Consider the following 18,989-nt stretch of genomic DNA (forward strand, 5'->3'; position numbering starts at 1 on the left):
GGCTGATCTGAGGGATACAAACAAACTCGTGTTTTAAATATTGTTACACATATCAGGTGCATAGGCTCCAGATCATGACTAGCTGCATGTTTGTATGTGACTAATGATAAACCATAACATTTAAGCTCTCAGGTTGGTTATAAGATGTGAGAATAGAATATTACAACCAAAGTCGGGAGTTGACACTGTGGATTAAGTGCTAGGTACATACAATGTGGCCAGGAACACCAGAAGATGGCCTATGGTTATATTCTATACAAGTTTGAATATTGCAGGGATAAATACTCAGACCACATTGCTGAACAGCAATGTAAAAATAAGGCACAGAATATTTATTTAAAAATCTATTAATGCAGTTAGTGTCAGAACAAAAAAAGGCATTCAGAAATTTCCACAGGTGTACATGAACCTTTACACCCGAAACCTCATCAGTTTCAAACACAGCTTGAAGGAAATTCTAATGACATACATATGGCTTCCTTGACAAACAGAAAAAGATGTGTTACGTGCTCTGTGTCCAAAACGAGTCGCTTATCAAAATATTTTTGCAAGTGTTGTGAAAAGTAGTTATTCCTTAAACATAGCAATATTGTTTGCGATGACTCTTACATTTTGCAAAGCCAATATTGAAGATTCTGATTAATTAATGTTAAAGCATTTTTCATGGTTGTATTTTTTAGCAACATCCATCTTTCCGTTATTTGAAAAGAAAAATTTTTATTCTTTATGCTTTTATATTTTTTGTTTAATAATTTCTAGATTGCAAGTGAAAATAAAAAATCATGTATTTTATTATATAATATAATAAATGCAAATTTGCAATGTTTTTAAATGTTTTTGCATTTTAGCACATACTAGTAATGAATGTATCTCTCAGAGACACATCCTACACTGTAATTTTTTATGACCTCCACAGGGTTAAAACACCCAAGGACTAACAATCCTGCCACCCTCTGCTAGACTACACCAGTTCAAGGAGTTACCTGGAATCCCCTCTCTCATTCCTAAAAGTACCATTCTTTGTGAAACACACATGTCGGCAGCATGATCATTCAGGCTGCTTAGCTGGTTCCTGGTTGCAGTTCAGCTCCAGATGACTCTCAACAGTCTGTGTGTGCTTGCCTATGTGCTTGCCAGAGTCCCGCGCAGCATTGCCAGCCCTGCCTTTGCTTTGGGTGTGGGAGGGGTACCCGGGTCCACTGGTCTCAGACACTTGGACGTGCTGCGGCTGACCAGTCTTGCCAGGGGAGGAGAAAGGCCAGGTTTCCTGGGGAGTTGAATTTTAAAGACTCAGCCCAGAAATCAATGCATGACTGAGCACCTGGCTTTTCATCCGTGTGCACTAGTGCCCAATGTATTTGTCAGCTCTTTAGTCCTTTGACCCTTTTCTGGCCATCATTTTGTAGAAGGGGGCAGAAGTTTCCTAGCTGCACACAGGAACCCAGTGTCTATTTGCCCCAGGTGTGGGATCACCTCATTAGGCATGTGTTGTGCCTATCTCTGCTCACTCAGTCCTGTTGCTTTGATTATAGTTGCCCAAGGCATGTCGTGTGCAGCTGCTGTTTCAGTCTGCAGTCTTCCATGCTTCCAACAAGCCTGTCCCTTCTCGGGGGGGAGTGTTGACTCTTGAGGGTTTCTGCCCTGCTCCCCAGTGATCTGGCCAGACCCCATGTTACAATATGGTCTTTGCTGCAGTTGCTTAACTCCACTGATGCAGTGTGGAAGTGGCCATAGACTAGAGGCGTCAAACTCATTTTCACCAGGGGCCACATCAGCCTCACAGTTGCCTTCAAAGGGCCGAATATCATTTTAGGACTGTGTAAATGTAACTACTTCGTAACAGTTAAGCTAGCGCTCGGCTGCCGCCAAGTAGAAACAAGGTGCTAGGTGGGATAAAACAAGGTGGGGGGCCGGATTTGGCTCATGGGCCTTGTATTTGCCACCTGTGCCATAGACAGTGTGTCAGTAAATGGACATGACTGTATTCCAGTGACCTTATACAAACAAATTGAGGACTGGATTTGGCCTGTGAGCCTTTGTTTGCCAACCTCTGTATTAGATGATGGGCTCTAAATTTATGTTTTTAATCTGAATCAGTCCTCAACTCCAGAATCATATCCAATTGCCTGTCATAGACCTTCATGTGGATGTCTAATAGACACCTCAAAATTAATGTGCTCATAACTGAACTCTGATTTTCTGCTCAAACCCATTCCATTTATAATTGTTCTTATTTTAGTAAATGGCAACTTTGTTCTTCCAGTTGCCTAGTATAAAAATATGCCTTTGACTTCTTTTCTTACTACCCATATCCAGTCTGTCAGCAAATACTGTTTTTTCTACATACAAAACAGACCCAGATTCCAGTTACTTCTCACCATATTCACTACTGCATCCTGTTCCAAGCCACCCTCCTATTTTGTCTGGATTACTACAGTCATCTCACCATTGGTCTTCATTCAGCACTGCCCTGCCCCTTCTGCAATTTCAGTGTATTCCCAACTCAGCAAAACCTCATACAGATTTCATTATGTAGGCACAATTAATGAAATCATTGGCCAGTGAGTGATGTTTGAACCTACTGAGAGAAAGGATGCTCAAAGTTCTACACCTGTAATCACCTGGTTGGTTTTCTGGCAACCAGCCCTATCCAGAAGCTACCTAGGGCTCATCCCTCCTGGAGTCATTTCATTAGCATATCAAAGACAGTAAGTTCTGAGGGTTTAGGATTCTGAGAACTGGAGACAAAGGCCAAATATTTATTCTTTATTATACACTCCTGTCCTGGCCCTCTCTATGTAAAATAACAACTCTTTTTCATATCTTCAGTATCATATTTTCCCCTTATTCTGATTAATTTTCTTCTATAGCACTATTTACCATCTGATATACTGTTTATTTTCTCATTTCTAGGTTATTTTCTCTTTGTCCATCAGAATATAAGCTCCTTGAGGTCAGGGACTGTGTTCTTGTACACTGTTGTGTATTAGTGCCCAGAGCTCAGACTGGCATAGGAGATGCCCAATAAATGAATACATGCTTTGGCAGGCTTTGCTAAACACGAAAGAGGAGGGCGTTTTCCTGGGGTGCCAACATCTGGGATGAAGTTATAGCCTTCCCCAGACATTTGGTCCATTTTGCATGAGATCTAGAGGTGTGTCGCCTGGAAATAAAGGGTGAATGCTGCTTAAGCTCTGTGCACCCTTCTGTGCTTGTTGGCTCTTCTCTTCCCCTGGTTTCCTCCCATTTCTGCGGTAGTGAACTCTCCCCTAGGACTTTCTCCTATCTGTCATCTTGCCTGTTTGCTTTCTATCTTCCAGAAACGTGTTCACATTTCTCATATTTTCCATTCTCTTCTCTCTCCAGTATTTTTTGTATGCCTCTGTGTCTCTTCTGGTGGGGCAAAGCAGCTGGAATGTCTAAAAGCCAATTTAGATTTACTATATATACTTTGAGAAAAATGTTGAATGATTGATCTCTATAAAGATGCTTGAGAAAATGGTAAAAGTGCAAATGGTATTTGTGTGTATATGTTTTTAAGAAAGATTTTATTTATTTTTAGAGAGGGGAAGGGAGGGAGAAAGTAGGAGGGAAACATTGATTGGTTGCCTCTTGTACATGTCTTGACCAGGGATCGAACCTGTGCAACCTAGGCATGTGCCCTCACTGGGAATTGAACTGGCGACCTGTTGCTTTGCGGGATGATTCCCAACCAACTAAACCATAGAGGTCTGGGCAGTATTTGTGTTTCTGATGACAAATGTCAGTCAGTGGAAAAATTTTTCATGAGAAATGCCTCATTCCCTTGCCAACAGGTGTAAATGAAGACAATATTCTGCTTATTTGGCTTATTGAAGATTGATTTTTTTTTCTTATTAGAAATTTGCAGCAGTTCTTGCCGAAGCTGTTACTTCCCTAGATCTGCCTGTGGCAGTTATTAATCTGAAAGACTATGATCCAGATGATAATCTAGTAGAAGAGGTTGGTAATTGTCTTATTTTCTCTTTAATCAAAATTCAAATTTAATTGACCTCTTGTGTTCTGGGATAAATAGAAATTTCAGAGTAAATTTCATTTTCATGCTAAGAGATTTCAGTTGGTTCAGTTTCCAGTAGCCATCAGAGGTGTGGAATGTGTGGTGTGGTACACTGATTATCAGTCGGTGTGGAGCCTGTCCCTTTGGTGTGTTAGACTCCTGGGGTGGGGGAACCCAGTGGTTTGAAGTTCCCAACACCCTCCTGCCTTGGATCTCACAATCAAAAGAGGATTGTTATTGATGGCAGTGTGCTGTGTGTATGAACCACATGTAAGCCTACTGAAAGGTTGGGAGCCACTTGGGTAGCAGAAGTATGGGTTTTGGAGTTAGAGAAACCTCTTGTTAGTTGTGTGACCTTCCTATATTAGTTAATATCTATGAGAGTTTAATTTCTTGATCTGAGAATTGCCCGTCCGCTTCCTCTATTTCTACCCATTTAGGGAAGTTTACTTTATAGTAGTTGTTCTCAAAGTGTGGCTGTTGAACCAACAGTATCAGCATCTCCTGGGGACTTGTTAGAAATGCGGATTCTTAGGTCCTAGCCCAGCCCTGCTGATCTAGTGTGTGGATGGGTTTTAACAAGTGCCCCAGGTGATTCTGAAGCAGCTAGAGTTGGAGAAGCACTTAGAGTGTGAATGGACAAACCTTTTCTGTAAAGAGCCAGATACTAAATATATTCAGCTTTGTGGGCCATGCAGCTACAGTTCTGCCTTTGAGGCAAAAAACAGCCATAGACAGTATGTAAACAAGTGAGTGTGGCTGTTTCAATAAAACTTTATTGACAAAAACAGGTAGGAAGCTGGATTGGGCCTGTAGGCTGCAGGTTTGCTAGCCCCTTCTTAGTGTATAAACTTCTAATTGTCCATCTTTTTCTCCCCCAAGAAAACACTGTTGTGCAAATGAGTCAGCTTGGATGTGCTCTAAATTATTTGTGAAAAATTATTAGTAAATTTTGATATTTAACAGTTAGCAAGGGATTACTTACAACTTACCTCCTGACTTGGGACTGTTAAAAAATATATTCAGGCAGATGAAATACTATGACTAACAGACTGAAGATGTATTTTGTTTCCCCTGGTAGATGATAGTGCTAAGTTAAAACTTTATGTTTTAAAAGTTTTATTGCTTTAATTTTTCAGGTAATGTTTTAGAGACCTTTCTGTATTTTTTTCCTGACTAACTTGCATTTTGTTTCCAGTATGACAAATTGGAGATGATAGGAACTGGTGGTCTGAGAAACGGAATGGGGTAGATGGTGGAGGGCACCGGGAGGTGTACTGGCAAGGGACTGGGTTTTCTCCTCCGTGCAAGGGGTTCTTGCTGTGTTTTCTTTCACTTTTGAAAAAGATAAATGTTTATGAAAGCACTCTTTGTCCTTAGAAATTAGTATAATAGGAATGTCACATTAAAAAAAAGTTTTCCTTTTGAATATTTTTCTGAAATAATTGCTTTCTTGGTTAGGTTACTAGTAAAAGTGTTTGTGCCTTCCTGGTTGCTACATACACTGATGGTCGACCGACTGAGAGCGCAGAGTGGTTCTGCAAATGGTTAGAGGAAGCATCCAGTGATTTTCGGTTTGGCAAAACTTACCTGAAGGGTATGAAATATGCGGTGTTTGGCCTTGGAAATTCTGTCTATGTGGGCCACTTCAACAAGGTAAGTACAAGGTAGATGTATGTTGAATTATAGGGATAAATTATCTTTTTTTTTTTTTAAAGATTTTATTTATTTATTTTTAGAGAGGGAAGGGAGGGAGAAAGGAGAGAAAGAGAAACATCAATGTGCGGTTGCTGGGGGTCATGGCCTGCAACCCAGGCATGTACCCTGACTGGGAATCAAACTTGCGAAACTTTGGTTCGCAGCCCGTGCTCAATCCACTGAGCTATGCCAGCCAGGGCTAGGGGTAAATTATCTTAATAAAAACATTAACACATATACATAGACATATATATGTGTATGTGAAATAATCTGTAACCTTCGGTACTTAATAATCAACTGACTGTGTTATTCTTTGTAGCTGGGAATTGCTACACATATATATCCAATCTCGGTGTATAGTAGGCTGTCAATAAATTTTTATTGAATTAAATAAAATGCCTCCTCTTGTCTAGTGTCTTAGGGGCCTGATTTCATAGGCTTTGAGTTCAGCCTTCTGTCCCCAGGCAGGACCTTATGGATGGAAAATCGCTGATTCTTTGGACTTCCTCAGCTGCCTAGTCTGTTGCTGAATAATCTTTATCGCCCAAGCCAGCTCTTAATACAGTTGAACCTGTTGTCTTTTAATCATTAATTTTTAAAGTGCAATAGAAGAAAAATAATCACTGCCCTTTATGTAATAAAACATTTATGGTTTTCCTGGATTTTTTTCTAAATCAAATCAACTTCGCTACTTTTCTTTTGCATTCTATTCTCTATGCTTTAAAAAATAAAAAATTAGAGACTTCTCAGTTCCCTAGTGGTTCTAAAAAGTTACTAGAACTTTTGCATGTGTAACTTTCCCTAGATATGGGCCCAGCCTTTCTCACCTGTCTTTGGTAGAATGTGAGGAAAGAGGAAAGTGGAGATCTTTTTTTAAACTTGCTTTCATTCAATTGTTACATCAAGATGTATATTTTCCCCCATATTTTCAAAGGAATTAGACAATGACCGGTAAAATTTTGATATGTGAATATTTTGCTTAATGCCTTGCCACTCAGGAAGTCTGTTAAGCTTTTTGACTCTTAACTGTGCTTCTGGAAAACCCCTGCTCCCCAGCTTCATCAGTTCATATTGCAATAAAATAAAATTCTGAGTTTATGAAATTATGAGTCTTGCCGAGTGGACACCATGGTCATTTTGTAGTGAATGGGCTTTGGCCCTAGAGGCTTTGTTACATTTTGTTTTGATAATGAGTTATTTTATTCTGACATTATTTAGAATAGTGGTTTTCAAATTCTTTTTAAGGCATCTAATCCTTAGTTTTATAAGACAATTTGCCTGTCTTTTTGTTCAAAAACCTTTTGCAGAATCTTATCGTCATCTGTCCACTGCAGCCCTTGTGGGTTGTGGCTGGGACAGGAGGGGTGGAAGCCCTTTTGGCTAAACGGGTCCCACAGGAACTTAAGGCTTTCGCAGAGCAGTCTACAAACCTGTGCTTTAGATTGTGTTTCTAGCTCATCTGTCTGTTTCTCGCAGGTTGGCAAGAATGTTGATAAGTGGCTGTGGACGCTCGGTGGTCATCGTGTGATGACTCGAGGGGAAGGTGACTGCAATGTCGTTAACAGCAAACATGGCAGCATTGAAGCCGACTTCAGAGCTTGGAAGACCAAGTTTGTCTTTCAGCTTCAGGTGCTTCTTAAAGGAGAGAAGAAATCCTGTGATGGCAATTGCAAGAAAGGCAAATGTGAATCTCATCAGCATGGCTCAGAGGAGGTGGAGCCAGGGTCTCATACTCAGGACGGATTGCGTCAGAGAGACACTGAGGTGTGTAGCCTGTGTGCCCATGTCTCTCTGCTTTCATCTTGTGTTTGGAGACGCTGTACCTTACCTCTGCCCTGAGAAACTATTTCATTGGCTTCTGGTTAGAAGGAAGATCTGAAACTCATGGAGGGGGGTGTTTTAGAGAGTGCAGCCTTAGGAGCTAAGGCATGTTGTGTTGGATGATCTCCTGTATCTCTTCTGTAATCATTGCATTGCTAGAGTCACATAGATTTCTACCACAATTTCCAGGTTAGGAAAGAGGCCCAGAGATGTTAAATTTGTCTCGGACTGAACTCATAATCTCTCTTTTTATCACCAAACCACGTAGCCCTCCTTGTCTCTCTTACTTAATGACTATTAATCACTCTAACTTAAAGGCTGCAAGGCATCCTAGATTCATTTCTTTCATCCTCACATTCTAAACATTTCTCTTCTTTCTCCAGATGCCCCAGAGCTCCTTTGAAGCTCTCGTTACCAGGCTCTATCACAGCCATGTGCCTTGGCCACCTGGTCCCTTGTCTCACTCAGGAACAGTTTGCATTCTACCTCTCCACCCTTATCCCTGTCATTAGTCTTTTTGGCTAAGCATCCATGTCAGTGGTTTATCTGACACCCTGGCCTGCCAGTTTCCTGGCCTTTAAACCTCCAGTAACCATTTTGTTCTCCGACCGTGGCCTCTCACTTCCATGGCCACCTCTGAAATTTCATGTTCTTGTGACCCAGACTCTGACCTCTTTCTGGTGCTTCTACTTTAAAATTCTTTTGATCCTACACCTTTCTCATTGGATAGTGAAAGCTGCTTATTTCACTTCTATCCTTACCTTGTTTAGATTTTATACTTATTCTTTTCTAAACATCTTTGATTGCCTTGCCTTCCACTCCATTTTACAACCCAATTGGCTGAACTCCGAGCCAGGTTGAAACCTGCCATCTGCCGTCTCCATTGCCAGCTGCTTGCTGTTTGACCGCAGATTCATGACCACAGATTCAAGTGTGAATTCAGAACTTCCCAACATTCTCTCATAAGTCCCCTTTCTCACTCTCCAAGATGACTGTTTAATACTCTCTTCTTGCCTCTTTCTTCAGCTCCCATTCGAAACCATATGGGAAGAATTCTCTTATAGCCCCTGCCCCATCTGCAAACCTTCGCATCTTTTCTGCCCCAGAAGACCAGTGTCTGGTTCTGTCAAAGACCACTTTCTGTGCCTGCTCTGGAAACAAGGACTTTGGTTCCCTTGTTTACCGCATCTCTCACTCCAGCCTTGTTAATCTTTCCTCCCTACTGGTTCCCAGGAATATATTAACATGCTCTGGAGTCACCTGTATTTAAACAACACAAAAAGGAAGTAAAAACCAAACCTTTCCTTTGTTTTGTCTGTTAGCTGCTGTTTCATTTTTTATTCTCTTTTTGTAGATAGTCATTTTGCTTGCATTTGCTTATTTTTCTCTCCAATTTGCTTTTAATATTAAAAAACTTTTTAAAATACTGAGGTAAAATTCGTATAACAAAATTAACATTTTAAAGTATATAGCCCAGGCTTATTTAAAACATTCACAATTTTGTGCAACCATTACCTATGTTAAGTTCCAGTTCCTTTTCATCGTCTCAGGAGAGAACCATGAAACAGTCACTCTCCCCGCTTTCCCCCGGCCCTGACAGCCTCCAGTTCGCTTCCCGTCTCTGTGGACGTACTCATTCGGCATATTTCACACAAGTGGAATTGTGCCTGTTTTTGTCTGGCTTCTTTAAGCACAAAGTTTTGGAGAAGTCATCCATGTTGTACATGTGTCAGTTCTTTATTCCTTTTTATGGCTGAATAATATTCCATGGTGTGGATATATCACATTTTGTTGATCCATTTATATGTTGATGGACATTTTAGTTATTTCTACTTTTTTGGCTGTTGTGAATAGTGCTGCTGTGACAATCATGTACAAGTATTTGTTTGAATAACTTTTCAGTTCTTTTGTGTATATACCTAGGAGTGGAACTGCTGGGCCATGTGGTGGTTCTGTGTTTAGCTTTTTGAAGAGCCCACCAGTTTTCTGCAGTGGCTGCACCATTTTGCAATTCCAGCAGCAAAGCACAGGACTTTAAATTTCTTCACTTCCTTGTCAACACTTCTTATATTCTGTTTTGTTTTGTTTTGTTTTTATTATAGTCATCCTAGTGAGTGTGAAGTAGTGTCTCCTTGTGGTTTTATTTGCATTTACCTCTAATGGCTACTAATGTCGAATATCTGTCTTTTTGTATGTTAAATTGCCAGTTGTATTTCTTCTGTGGAGAAATGCATATTCAACTTCTTTGCCATTTTTAATTGGATTCTTTGTCTCTTGGTTGTTAACTGCTAAGAGTTCTTTATTACATTTTAGATAGTAGACCTTTATCAGGTATATCATTTTCCCCCATATAGGTTTTTTTTTTCACTTTTTTGTCATGTCCTTTGGCACACTAAAGTTTTAAATTTCTGTGAAGTCTAATTTATCTGTTTTCTTTTGTTGCTCATGTTGATAGAGTAATGAAGATAAATTCATTGCTAAATGCAAGGTAATGAAGATTTAATCCTGTGTTTTCTTCTAAGAATTTTATAGATTTTGTTTGTATATTTAGGTCTTTGATCCATTGTAAGTTAGTTTTTGTGCATGGTGAAGGGTCCAATTTTATTCTTTGATGTGTGTGTCCAGTTGTCCCAGCACTGTTTGTCGAAGAGACTGTTCTTTTCTCATTGAATGTACTCAGCACCATTGTCAAAAGTCCATTGTCTGTAGATGTGTGGATTTTCTGGATTCTAAATTCTCTTTCAGTGATCTACCAAGTCTGTCCTTGTGCCAGTACCACACTGCAGATGTGTAGTTAAGTTTCAAAATCAGGAGTTCTCCAACTTTGTTCTTTTCTGATATTGTTTTGGCTATTTGGAATCTCTTGCAATTCCATGTGAATTTGAGGAGTGGTTTTTCCATTTCTGCAAAACACATCATTGGGATTTTGATAGGGCTTGCAGAGTCTCTGAATGGCTTTGGATAATATTGTCATCTTAGCAATATAAAGTCTTCCAACCTGTGAACATGGGATGTCTCCTTTTATTTAGGTGTTCTTGAATTTCAGCAATATTTTGAGTTTTCAGTGTCCAAGTATTTCACTCTTCGGTTAAAATTTTTCTTAGGTATTTTATTTCTTTACATGCTATTGAATTCTAATGTGGTCAGAGAATATATTTTGGATGATTTTTCTTTCAAAATTTGTTGAGACTTGGGGCCTAACATATAGCCTGTCCTGGAGAGTAATTCCTGAGCACTTGAGAAGAATGTATAATCTTTGTTTGGGTGGGATGTTCTGAATAAGTTAGATTTAGTGGGATTATAGTGTTGTTGAAGTCCTGTGTTTCCTTATTGATCTATCCAATTGTTGTGTTTATTGAAAGTGGGATATTGAAGTTTCCAACTGTTAATGTAGAATTGTCTTTTTCTTTCTTTAGTTCTGTCATTTTTTTGCTTCATGTTTTCTTGGTCGTGTTAGGTGCATACATGTTTATAATTGTTAAATCTTCTTGATATGTTAATATCCTTTGTCTCGTAACAATTTTGACTTAAACTCTTATTTTATCTGATACTAGTATAGTTACATCTATTCTCTTTGGGTTACTATTTGCATGGAATAGCTTTTTCTGTTTTTTTCTTCTATTATGTCTCTTGTAGATAGCATAGAGTTGGTTTCTGTTTTTCTTTTTCTTTTTAAATTCATTTTACCTGTCTCTGCCTTTTTATTGAAGAGTTTAATCCATTTTCACCTACAATTACTGATAAGGATGTACTTTTGTTATTTTATTTTGCTTTCTATATATCGTACATCTTTTCCTCAATTTCTTCGTTACTGCCACCTTTTGTGTTTTATTGATTTTTTTCCTGGTATACCATTTTGATTCCTTTCTCATTTCTGTTTCTGTACATTTTAAAGTTACTTTTTGGAATAGTAATTTCTTGGTATCTGCAGGGGATTGGTTCCAGGACCTTCTTCAAAAACCAAAATCTGTGGGTGCTGAAGTCTTTTATATAAAATAGTGCAGTATTTGCATGTAACCTCTGCACATCCTCCTGCATACTTAAAATCTTCTCTAGATTACTTATAATACCTAATACAATATAAATTCTATGTAAATAGTTTACATATTGTTTAGGGAATAATGACAAAAAAAAGTTTGTATGTATTTAGTACAGATGAACCACTGTAGGCCTAACTACATGTCAGCAACAATGTAACTTTTTTTTTCAAATATTTTTGATCCATGGATGTGGAACCTCTAGATGCAGAGGACTGTTGCTACTCCAGGGATTGCCATTAAATACTCTATTTGAATTAGTACCACCTTAGTAAACAAAAACTGCTCCTATTCAGCTCTGACTCTTTCCCTCTATGTTGTTGTTACCAATTACAACTTTATACCTTGTGTGATCATTAGCATGGATTTATAGTGAATTGTCTTATGTACTTGGCTTTTAAGTCAAATAGATAAAAAAAGTTATAAACCCCAAATGCAATAATATTGGTTTTGTATTTACCTATGCAGCTATCTTTACCACTGTTTTTTCTTTGTGTAGCTTTGAGTCATTATCAGATGATTATTTCTCTCATGCAGGTCTTCTATAAATGAACTCCTTCAGTTTCATTTATCTCCATTTCTCTTATAATTTTGAAGGATGGATTTACTGGATATAGAATCCTTGGTTTACAGGTTTCTTTTTTTTCTTTCACTGGTTTAAATATGCCTTTCCTTTGCCTTCTGGCCTCTTGAGGTTCCTGATGAGAAATTGGCTATTAACCTTATCTTTTCTGAGGACCCCCTTGTATGTCAAGAGTTGCTTCTCTCTTTATTATTGTCTTGACAGTTTGATTATAATATGTCTCAGTTTGGTTCTCTGTGTTTATCTTACTTTAAGTTTCTTGAAATTCTTGAGTGTGTTGATTCATATATTTTTATCAATTTGGAAAGTGTTTAGTCAGTGTTTCTTCAAATATTATTCCTGCTCTTTCTCTTCTGTCCTTCTGAGATTCTCCTTTTGTAATTGTTGGTACATTTGAAGGTGTCCTGTAAGTCTTTTAGGCTCTGTTCGTTTTTCAGAATGGCTAATTTCAACTGATCTGTCCTCATGTTTGCTAATTTTTTTGCTGCTGCATTCTGCTATTGAAACCCTCTAGTGAAAATTTCAGTTTAGCGATTACACTTTTCAGCTCAAGAACTTGTTTCCTTTTTATAATTTTTATCTCCATGTTGATATTCCCTATTTGTTGAGACATTGTTCTCCTGGTTACCTTCAGCTCTTTGTCCATGGTTTTCTTTAGCTCTCTGAGCACATCTGAGACAGTCAACTCAAAGTCTTTACTAGTAAGTCCAGTGTGTGAGTTTCCTCAGGGACAGTTTCTGTTAACTTCTCCTGAGTAGGCCGCCTGTTTTGTTTCTTTGCATGCTTTGTGGGGTTTTTTTTTTTTGAAAACTGCACGTTTTTAATCTTGTAATGCATTAACTCTGAAAATCAGATTTCCCCCCCCTTTTCAGAGTTCATTTTTATAGTCTTCTGTGAGTTGTAATTGTTCATTTAGTGACTTTTTAAAACTATTTTTGTAGACTGTATCTGTTGTCATGTGTGTTTCCGAAGTCTGTTTCTTTAGCTTGTGTTCATTCAGCTAGAATTTTGACGTGCCTTTTAAAAGTTTTCTTAAAAAGCTTTTTAAAAAAGCTTTTCTTTTTCCTAATTCATTGTTTACTTGGTTGTTGTAAACCTGTGACTAATTCCCAGAATTCTGACAAAGTTGAATTAGTTGTTTTTTCCTTAATTTTTAGGTGTTTCTGTGGGGGAATAGGCCCTTGGAGTTACATACTCTGCCATTTTTGCTGATACCACCATTATCCTTAACATTAAAAAAATTTAAGTTAAAACACTTTTAGAATTAAAAGTACATTTAAAACCACAAAAAGTACTTCTAGGCTTATAATTAAAAATTGCACTTCCTTGCCTCATTCTGTCTAATTCTTATTTCCCCAGGTCAACCAGTTTTAATTCTTTTAGTTTTTTCATAAGACATTTACCTCTATATTTCTAAATAATAGGTAGTTCCTGCTATTTCTTGATTTTTTTTTTTTAAATTTGAAAATCACACACACAGAGTATCACTTCCCTTTCATTTTCTTGCATAGTTGTATCACACTTTTTGGGTACACCATTAATCATTGTATCATCATTGTGATTGTGTATATATTCACATCTATCAACTATAATACTACATTTTCATTCTTATGCATTTATTTCCCTTAGTGCTGTATCTGCTTTGATTTTTCTATAGTCATCACTACTTCATTATAAAACTCTTAACACAATTGAAAATTGTTTTTAACATTGTGTAGTTTTTATTGATTCCTTGGAGGCTGTCCTGAATCTCCTGTCCCACATTGGTATGTCTGCCCTCTAAGCCTCGGTGAAGCTGAAGTCCGTGTCTTCACCCACTGTGATGTACAGCGTTACTGTCACCAGCTTCCTGGTTTGCATTCTGGAATCTGGGATTTCATGTCTTCTTATTTCTTGATTGACTCTTGTTTTTTGGAGCACATTCTCTGAGAAAGGGTGTTTTGGATGTGAATTTTCAGATTCTTTATACCTGCATGTCTTTATCGTACCTTCACAGTTGCGTAATGCTTCAGCTGAGTATAGAATTCTAGGTAGGAGTAACTTTCAGAAATTGAATGCATCGATCCATTGGCTTTTAGTTAAGTGTTGCTGTTGGGAACCCCAGTTTACTTTGGTCCTGAATTTTTGTTATATAATTCTCCACTCCTCCTACAAACCTTCAAACTTCCAAATATAGTCCCTCTAACCATCCATATTTTGCTCACCTCTTTCCCCCCAATTTTTTGCCTATCTTTCTCACTTTCATCTCTTGAACTGGATATTTATTTGTATTTTAGCTTCACACCAAGGATGCAGCCTTGTGGGGTACCAGGTGTGGGTCGCTTCTGCTTCGACTCTTCTCTTCTGTGTTAGACTTTCCTCCTAGTGTCTTTAGTGTCCTCCCCTTGACTTTAGCTGCTCTGCTCTCGTCCTGTACAGCTGTCAGAATAGGTTCTCCAGAGTTCAGCCGATACTCTTAGCTCCATTTCTGACTTACCTCTTAAGATTCTATTTGTAGTTTATACCTGTTCTCATTTGAATCCTTGCATTTTTGCCAAACCAGCGATACATTTAAGATTATGCATTAAAAATGTTACTGAATTTTATTTATTTTCTTCAAGAGAGTTGTTTAATGTAATCCACCCTATAGCTGTGAGCGGAAGTCCCATTTAACTCTCACCCGCTCAGTTTGGCTCTCTACTCCACTGATGCTGCCCTTTTGTAGGTCCGAGGGACTTCGCATTGTCAAGCCTCTCGGATATTTCTCTGTCTTTATATTACTTGACCTCTGAACAGTGTTGGACATTGCTAACTTCTCTGTAGCACTCTCTTTGCTTGACTTTCATGACATCATTCTTACGATTTTCTTTCTTTTTTACCTGGAATCTTTTTCCGTTAATAACCTTTATGTGTTGGAATCATTAAAGGTTCGGTGCTCAGTTCTGTTCTTTGTTGATACTTTCTTCCTGGATGATCTTGGATAGTTTTATGGCTTTACATACTCTCTAGATGCTAGTCATTCCTAGGTTTTTATTTTTAGGTCTAAGGTCTACCCTTAATTGTGTTCTTATATCCAGGGTCTGACACAGATAACTCCCCTTTTTTATTACAAAATCATAAGCGTGTAATTCTGTAACATAACGATATAACACCATGATATTTTAGGTAAAATGTTCAAATTAAAACTATAAATTATTACACCCATGTTATTACCCTACCAACCACACTCAAGCAGGTGTTATTTCTGCTGGACCTTGTATATGTTTTTAATATCTCTAAGTGGATGTTGAATGCATCTCATATTTCACAAATGCAAGATGGCGCTCTTCATTTCCACTTTCCCAGTCTATTTCTCCCCAAGTCTTTCTCGTCTTAGTAAACACCACTACCAAGAAATATAAGAGTCATACTTGATTTCTTTGTTTTCTTCATTCCTGCACTAATTTCTCACTCAGTCTGGTTGGTTCTTTGTCTAAAAGAGTGGTCAGGAAACTATTTCTCTAAAGGCCCAGCTTGTAAATATTTTCAGCTTTGTGGGGCATGTGGCTTCTGTTGCAACTATCAGTTCTGCCATTGTACCAAAAAAGTGGCCATAGATAATATGTAAACGATGGGCACCATCCGATTTGACCCCAGGCTGGTCGGATTTGGCCTGTGAGTGTATTTTGCTGATCTCTAGCCAAAATTATTTGATATCAATCCAGTGACCTCATAACTGGGGACGGGGGATTAGATGGTTTCCTACTTTGAACATTGTGTTTCTAAAGCATTGATGTTCCAGGAGGAGGAGCCCTGTGAGAGTTCCAGTGGGGAGGAGTCTGGTACCGAGGACCACCAGAGTCTGACGTCTGTTGTTGATGTGGAGGACCTTGGCAAAATTATGACTCATGTGAAGAAAGAAAAGGTACTGTAATTTCAGAAAATAGTAAACTTGGATCCTGCAGTGGGCTAACATCTAGCACTCTGTACTGGTGTGTAGTCCATCTGAGCTCATAGACAGTTTTATTTATTTGCCTCCTGTCTTGAGAGTTTTATACCTTTTTGCTATTTTTATATGAGCATTGTGAAAGTCTTCCCTCTCAGCCCTGTGAAAATGATCTTGTAGTAGGATAGGCAAATATTTTAGGACAAGAACTGAGGAAAGGCTAGATGGTAGGAGGGACTTAATTCGTTGTGTAGCTGAAGAGGACAGCATGATAAGATCGATTCGTGTTAAGATTTCAAGTGGAACTCGTGTGTAACATTGCTGCCCTGTCTTCCAGACTGAGTGTTGTTGGGCTGAGGGACGATGGCAGATAGGTGTGTAGATACTGAGCTCAGCGTGGGTGGAGACCCTAAGAATCTAGGAGATGTTAGGCTGAGTCACCATTGTCTCAGTGACTAAATAAATGTGAGAGTGTACAGTGCGGTGGGATTTTTGTGCAGATTCCAGTGATCTAAAATTGAAATAACATAATATATACAATTATATAAAAAGGTAAAGTCTCGATTTATGTGTGAGTTTTGGGAAATAAAAATATTCTAAACTAAAAATATATCAAGTGCATAAGTCTTAGGAACAAAATAAATACAACTATAGAAAAGTCCAAGAAAATCAATCATAAAATTAACACAAACTCAAATGAAAAGATTCAGTAAGGTTGCAGGATATTATACTGTAACAAGTCAAAAGCTTTTGTATTTTCAAACAATAACCAGTTAGAAGCTGTCATGGAAGAAAAGATCTCATTTACAATAGTCACATAAAAAAGAAATAACTATATAGAAAGGCATTAAAAAAGAAATACCCTAAATCTGTGTGAAGAAAATTTTAAAATATTTTTGAAAGCTATAACAGTGTCTTGGACAAATGGAAAGAAATCCTTGTTTTTAGATACAGGGACTCAGCATCGCAAACATCTCAGTTATTTTAAGTTGAAACATAAATTTGATGCATTCCAATAAAAAGTCCAGTGAAGTGTTTTCTGGTGTTAGACTGGTTGGTTCCTGTGAAAAAATAAACATGCAAGGATAGCTAGGAAAACCTTGTGGCAAAAGTAGTAACGAGAAAGACTGGCTCTATCAGATATTGAATCTTACTACAAGGCTTCTGTAATTAAAACTATATTGGCTTCTGATGAGACAGACAGGCCATTGTAACAGAATGAAATCCTAGGAGTAGACCCAGCTGTATATGGGAATTTCACGTATGATAAAGGTGGCATCTCTTTTCCCTAGTGTGAAAATACACTTTTTTTTAAAGATTTTATTTATTTATTTTTAGAGAGGGAAGGGAGGGAGGGGGAGAGAGAGAGAGAGAGAGAGAGAGAGAGAGAGAGAAAGAAAGAAAGAAAGAAAGAAAGAAACATCAATGTGCGGTTGCTGGGGGTCATGGCCTGCAACCCAGGCATGTACCCTGGCTGGGAATCGAACCTGGGGCACTTTGGTTCCCAGCCCGCGCTCAATCCACTGAGCTACGCCAGCCAGGGCTGAAAACACACTTTTAAGATAAATAATATTGACAGCTGGATAGCTAGTTGTGAAAAGATAAAATTGGCTCAGTATTTCACACATACATCAGAATAAACTCCAGTTGGGTCAGAGATCTACATGTTGAAAAAATATATAAATAATAGATTTAGATGAATTATTTTATAACTTAGAGAAAGGTTTTCTCTATGATTCAAAATCTAGAAGCAATAAAAGATTGAATTTATCCATGATTTTTTATAAAGATTTACATGTCTATAAGCAAAATCAAAAGGCAAGTGATAAAGTGAGGAAAATATTTGCCCGTTATAAAGAAGGGGTTAAATTTTCTACTACACAGAGCACTCTTAAAAACTGAATAATAAAAAGAAAGACCTAGAACCTACTAGAAAAAAATGGCAAAACACATGAATTGGTAAGTATCAGGAAAAGCTCTACAAGTAAACCAAACATATGGGAAAAGTGCTCAAATGAAAACTGCAGTTGACACATGTTTCTCACCTATCAAAACAACAAAAATTCACAAATTGGGCAGCATGCATAATTGGTGCACCTCTGGGGAAATGGACACTCACACCTTGCTGAGGGAGTCCAGAGTGGTATAACCTGTATGGGGGGCTCTTTGGTAGTCTTTACCAAATTTACATGCATCTGCCCATGATCCAGCAGGCCCAGTAATATGAATTTGCCTTGGAGATAAATCTTCACAAATACAAAATAACATCTGCACAAGATTATGCCTCACAGCATATATAGCAAGCAACTCTCAGGTATGGGTTGAAAAAGACATATCCATAAAATAGAATATTGTGCAGCCATGAGAAATAATAAAGTGTACTCATATACATTAATGTGATTTCCAGGTAGTGTTGGATTTGATTTGGAGGCCGACATGAATTTAAGATACAAAAATGTATATTTATTGTCATGTCATACTTACACATTTGTACCTTAAGTATATGTGTATATAAATGATATTTTGTAGCTGTGTTCATGGAAAGGACCTTTCTTGCTCTGACACAAACTAACAACCAGTTCAGTTCCAGTGACCTGCAGTCCAGTTCAATTCTGACACTAACTACCGGGAGTTAGCATCAGACTCCACAGGTTCAGGGCATAGTTCTGCACAAGAATGCCCCCACTTCAAATTTGGGACAGTTTGAGCATTAAAGATGAGTGTAATGATTATATAATGAACACAATGGATTGTATTACATCAAGTTAAAAAAAATCAATCCTTGTGCTACACAAACAAAGGGGAAGCACTGGAGAAAGTCTTTGCAGAAAGTTTCCAGGTAACATACAAGCCATGATAGAATTGTCAAATCACCTGTTTGCAATCCCCAGTGTAATAATTGATTTAAAC

General features: G+C 38.1%; 1 protein-coding gene across 1 annotated transcript in view; it reads left to right on the forward strand.

The window, feature by feature from the left end:
* Positions 1-18,989, forward strand: part of LOC123806514 (S-adenosyl-L-methionine-dependent tRNA 4-demethylwyosine synthase TYW1) — a 181,116-nt gene that overhangs the window by 4,083 nt on the left and 158,044 nt on the right. The window contains exons 4-7 of the mRNA XM_045819700.1: positions 3,880-3,981; positions 5,498-5,692; positions 7,211-7,498; positions 15,936-16,058. Coding sequence (XP_045675656.1) covers positions 3,880-3,981; positions 5,498-5,692; positions 7,211-7,498; positions 15,936-16,058 — 708 coding nt within the window. The remainder of the gene's footprint in view (positions 1-3,879; positions 3,982-5,497; positions 5,693-7,210; positions 7,499-15,935; positions 16,059-18,989) is intronic.

Source organism: Phyllostomus hastatus, unplaced genomic scaffold (assembly GCF_019186645.2).
Source record: "Phyllostomus hastatus isolate PE091 unplaced genomic scaffold, TTU_PhHast_1.1 phas_scaffold_385, whole genome shotgun sequence".
Lineage (NCBI taxonomy): Eukaryota > Metazoa > Chordata > Mammalia > Chiroptera > Phyllostomidae > Phyllostomus > Phyllostomus hastatus.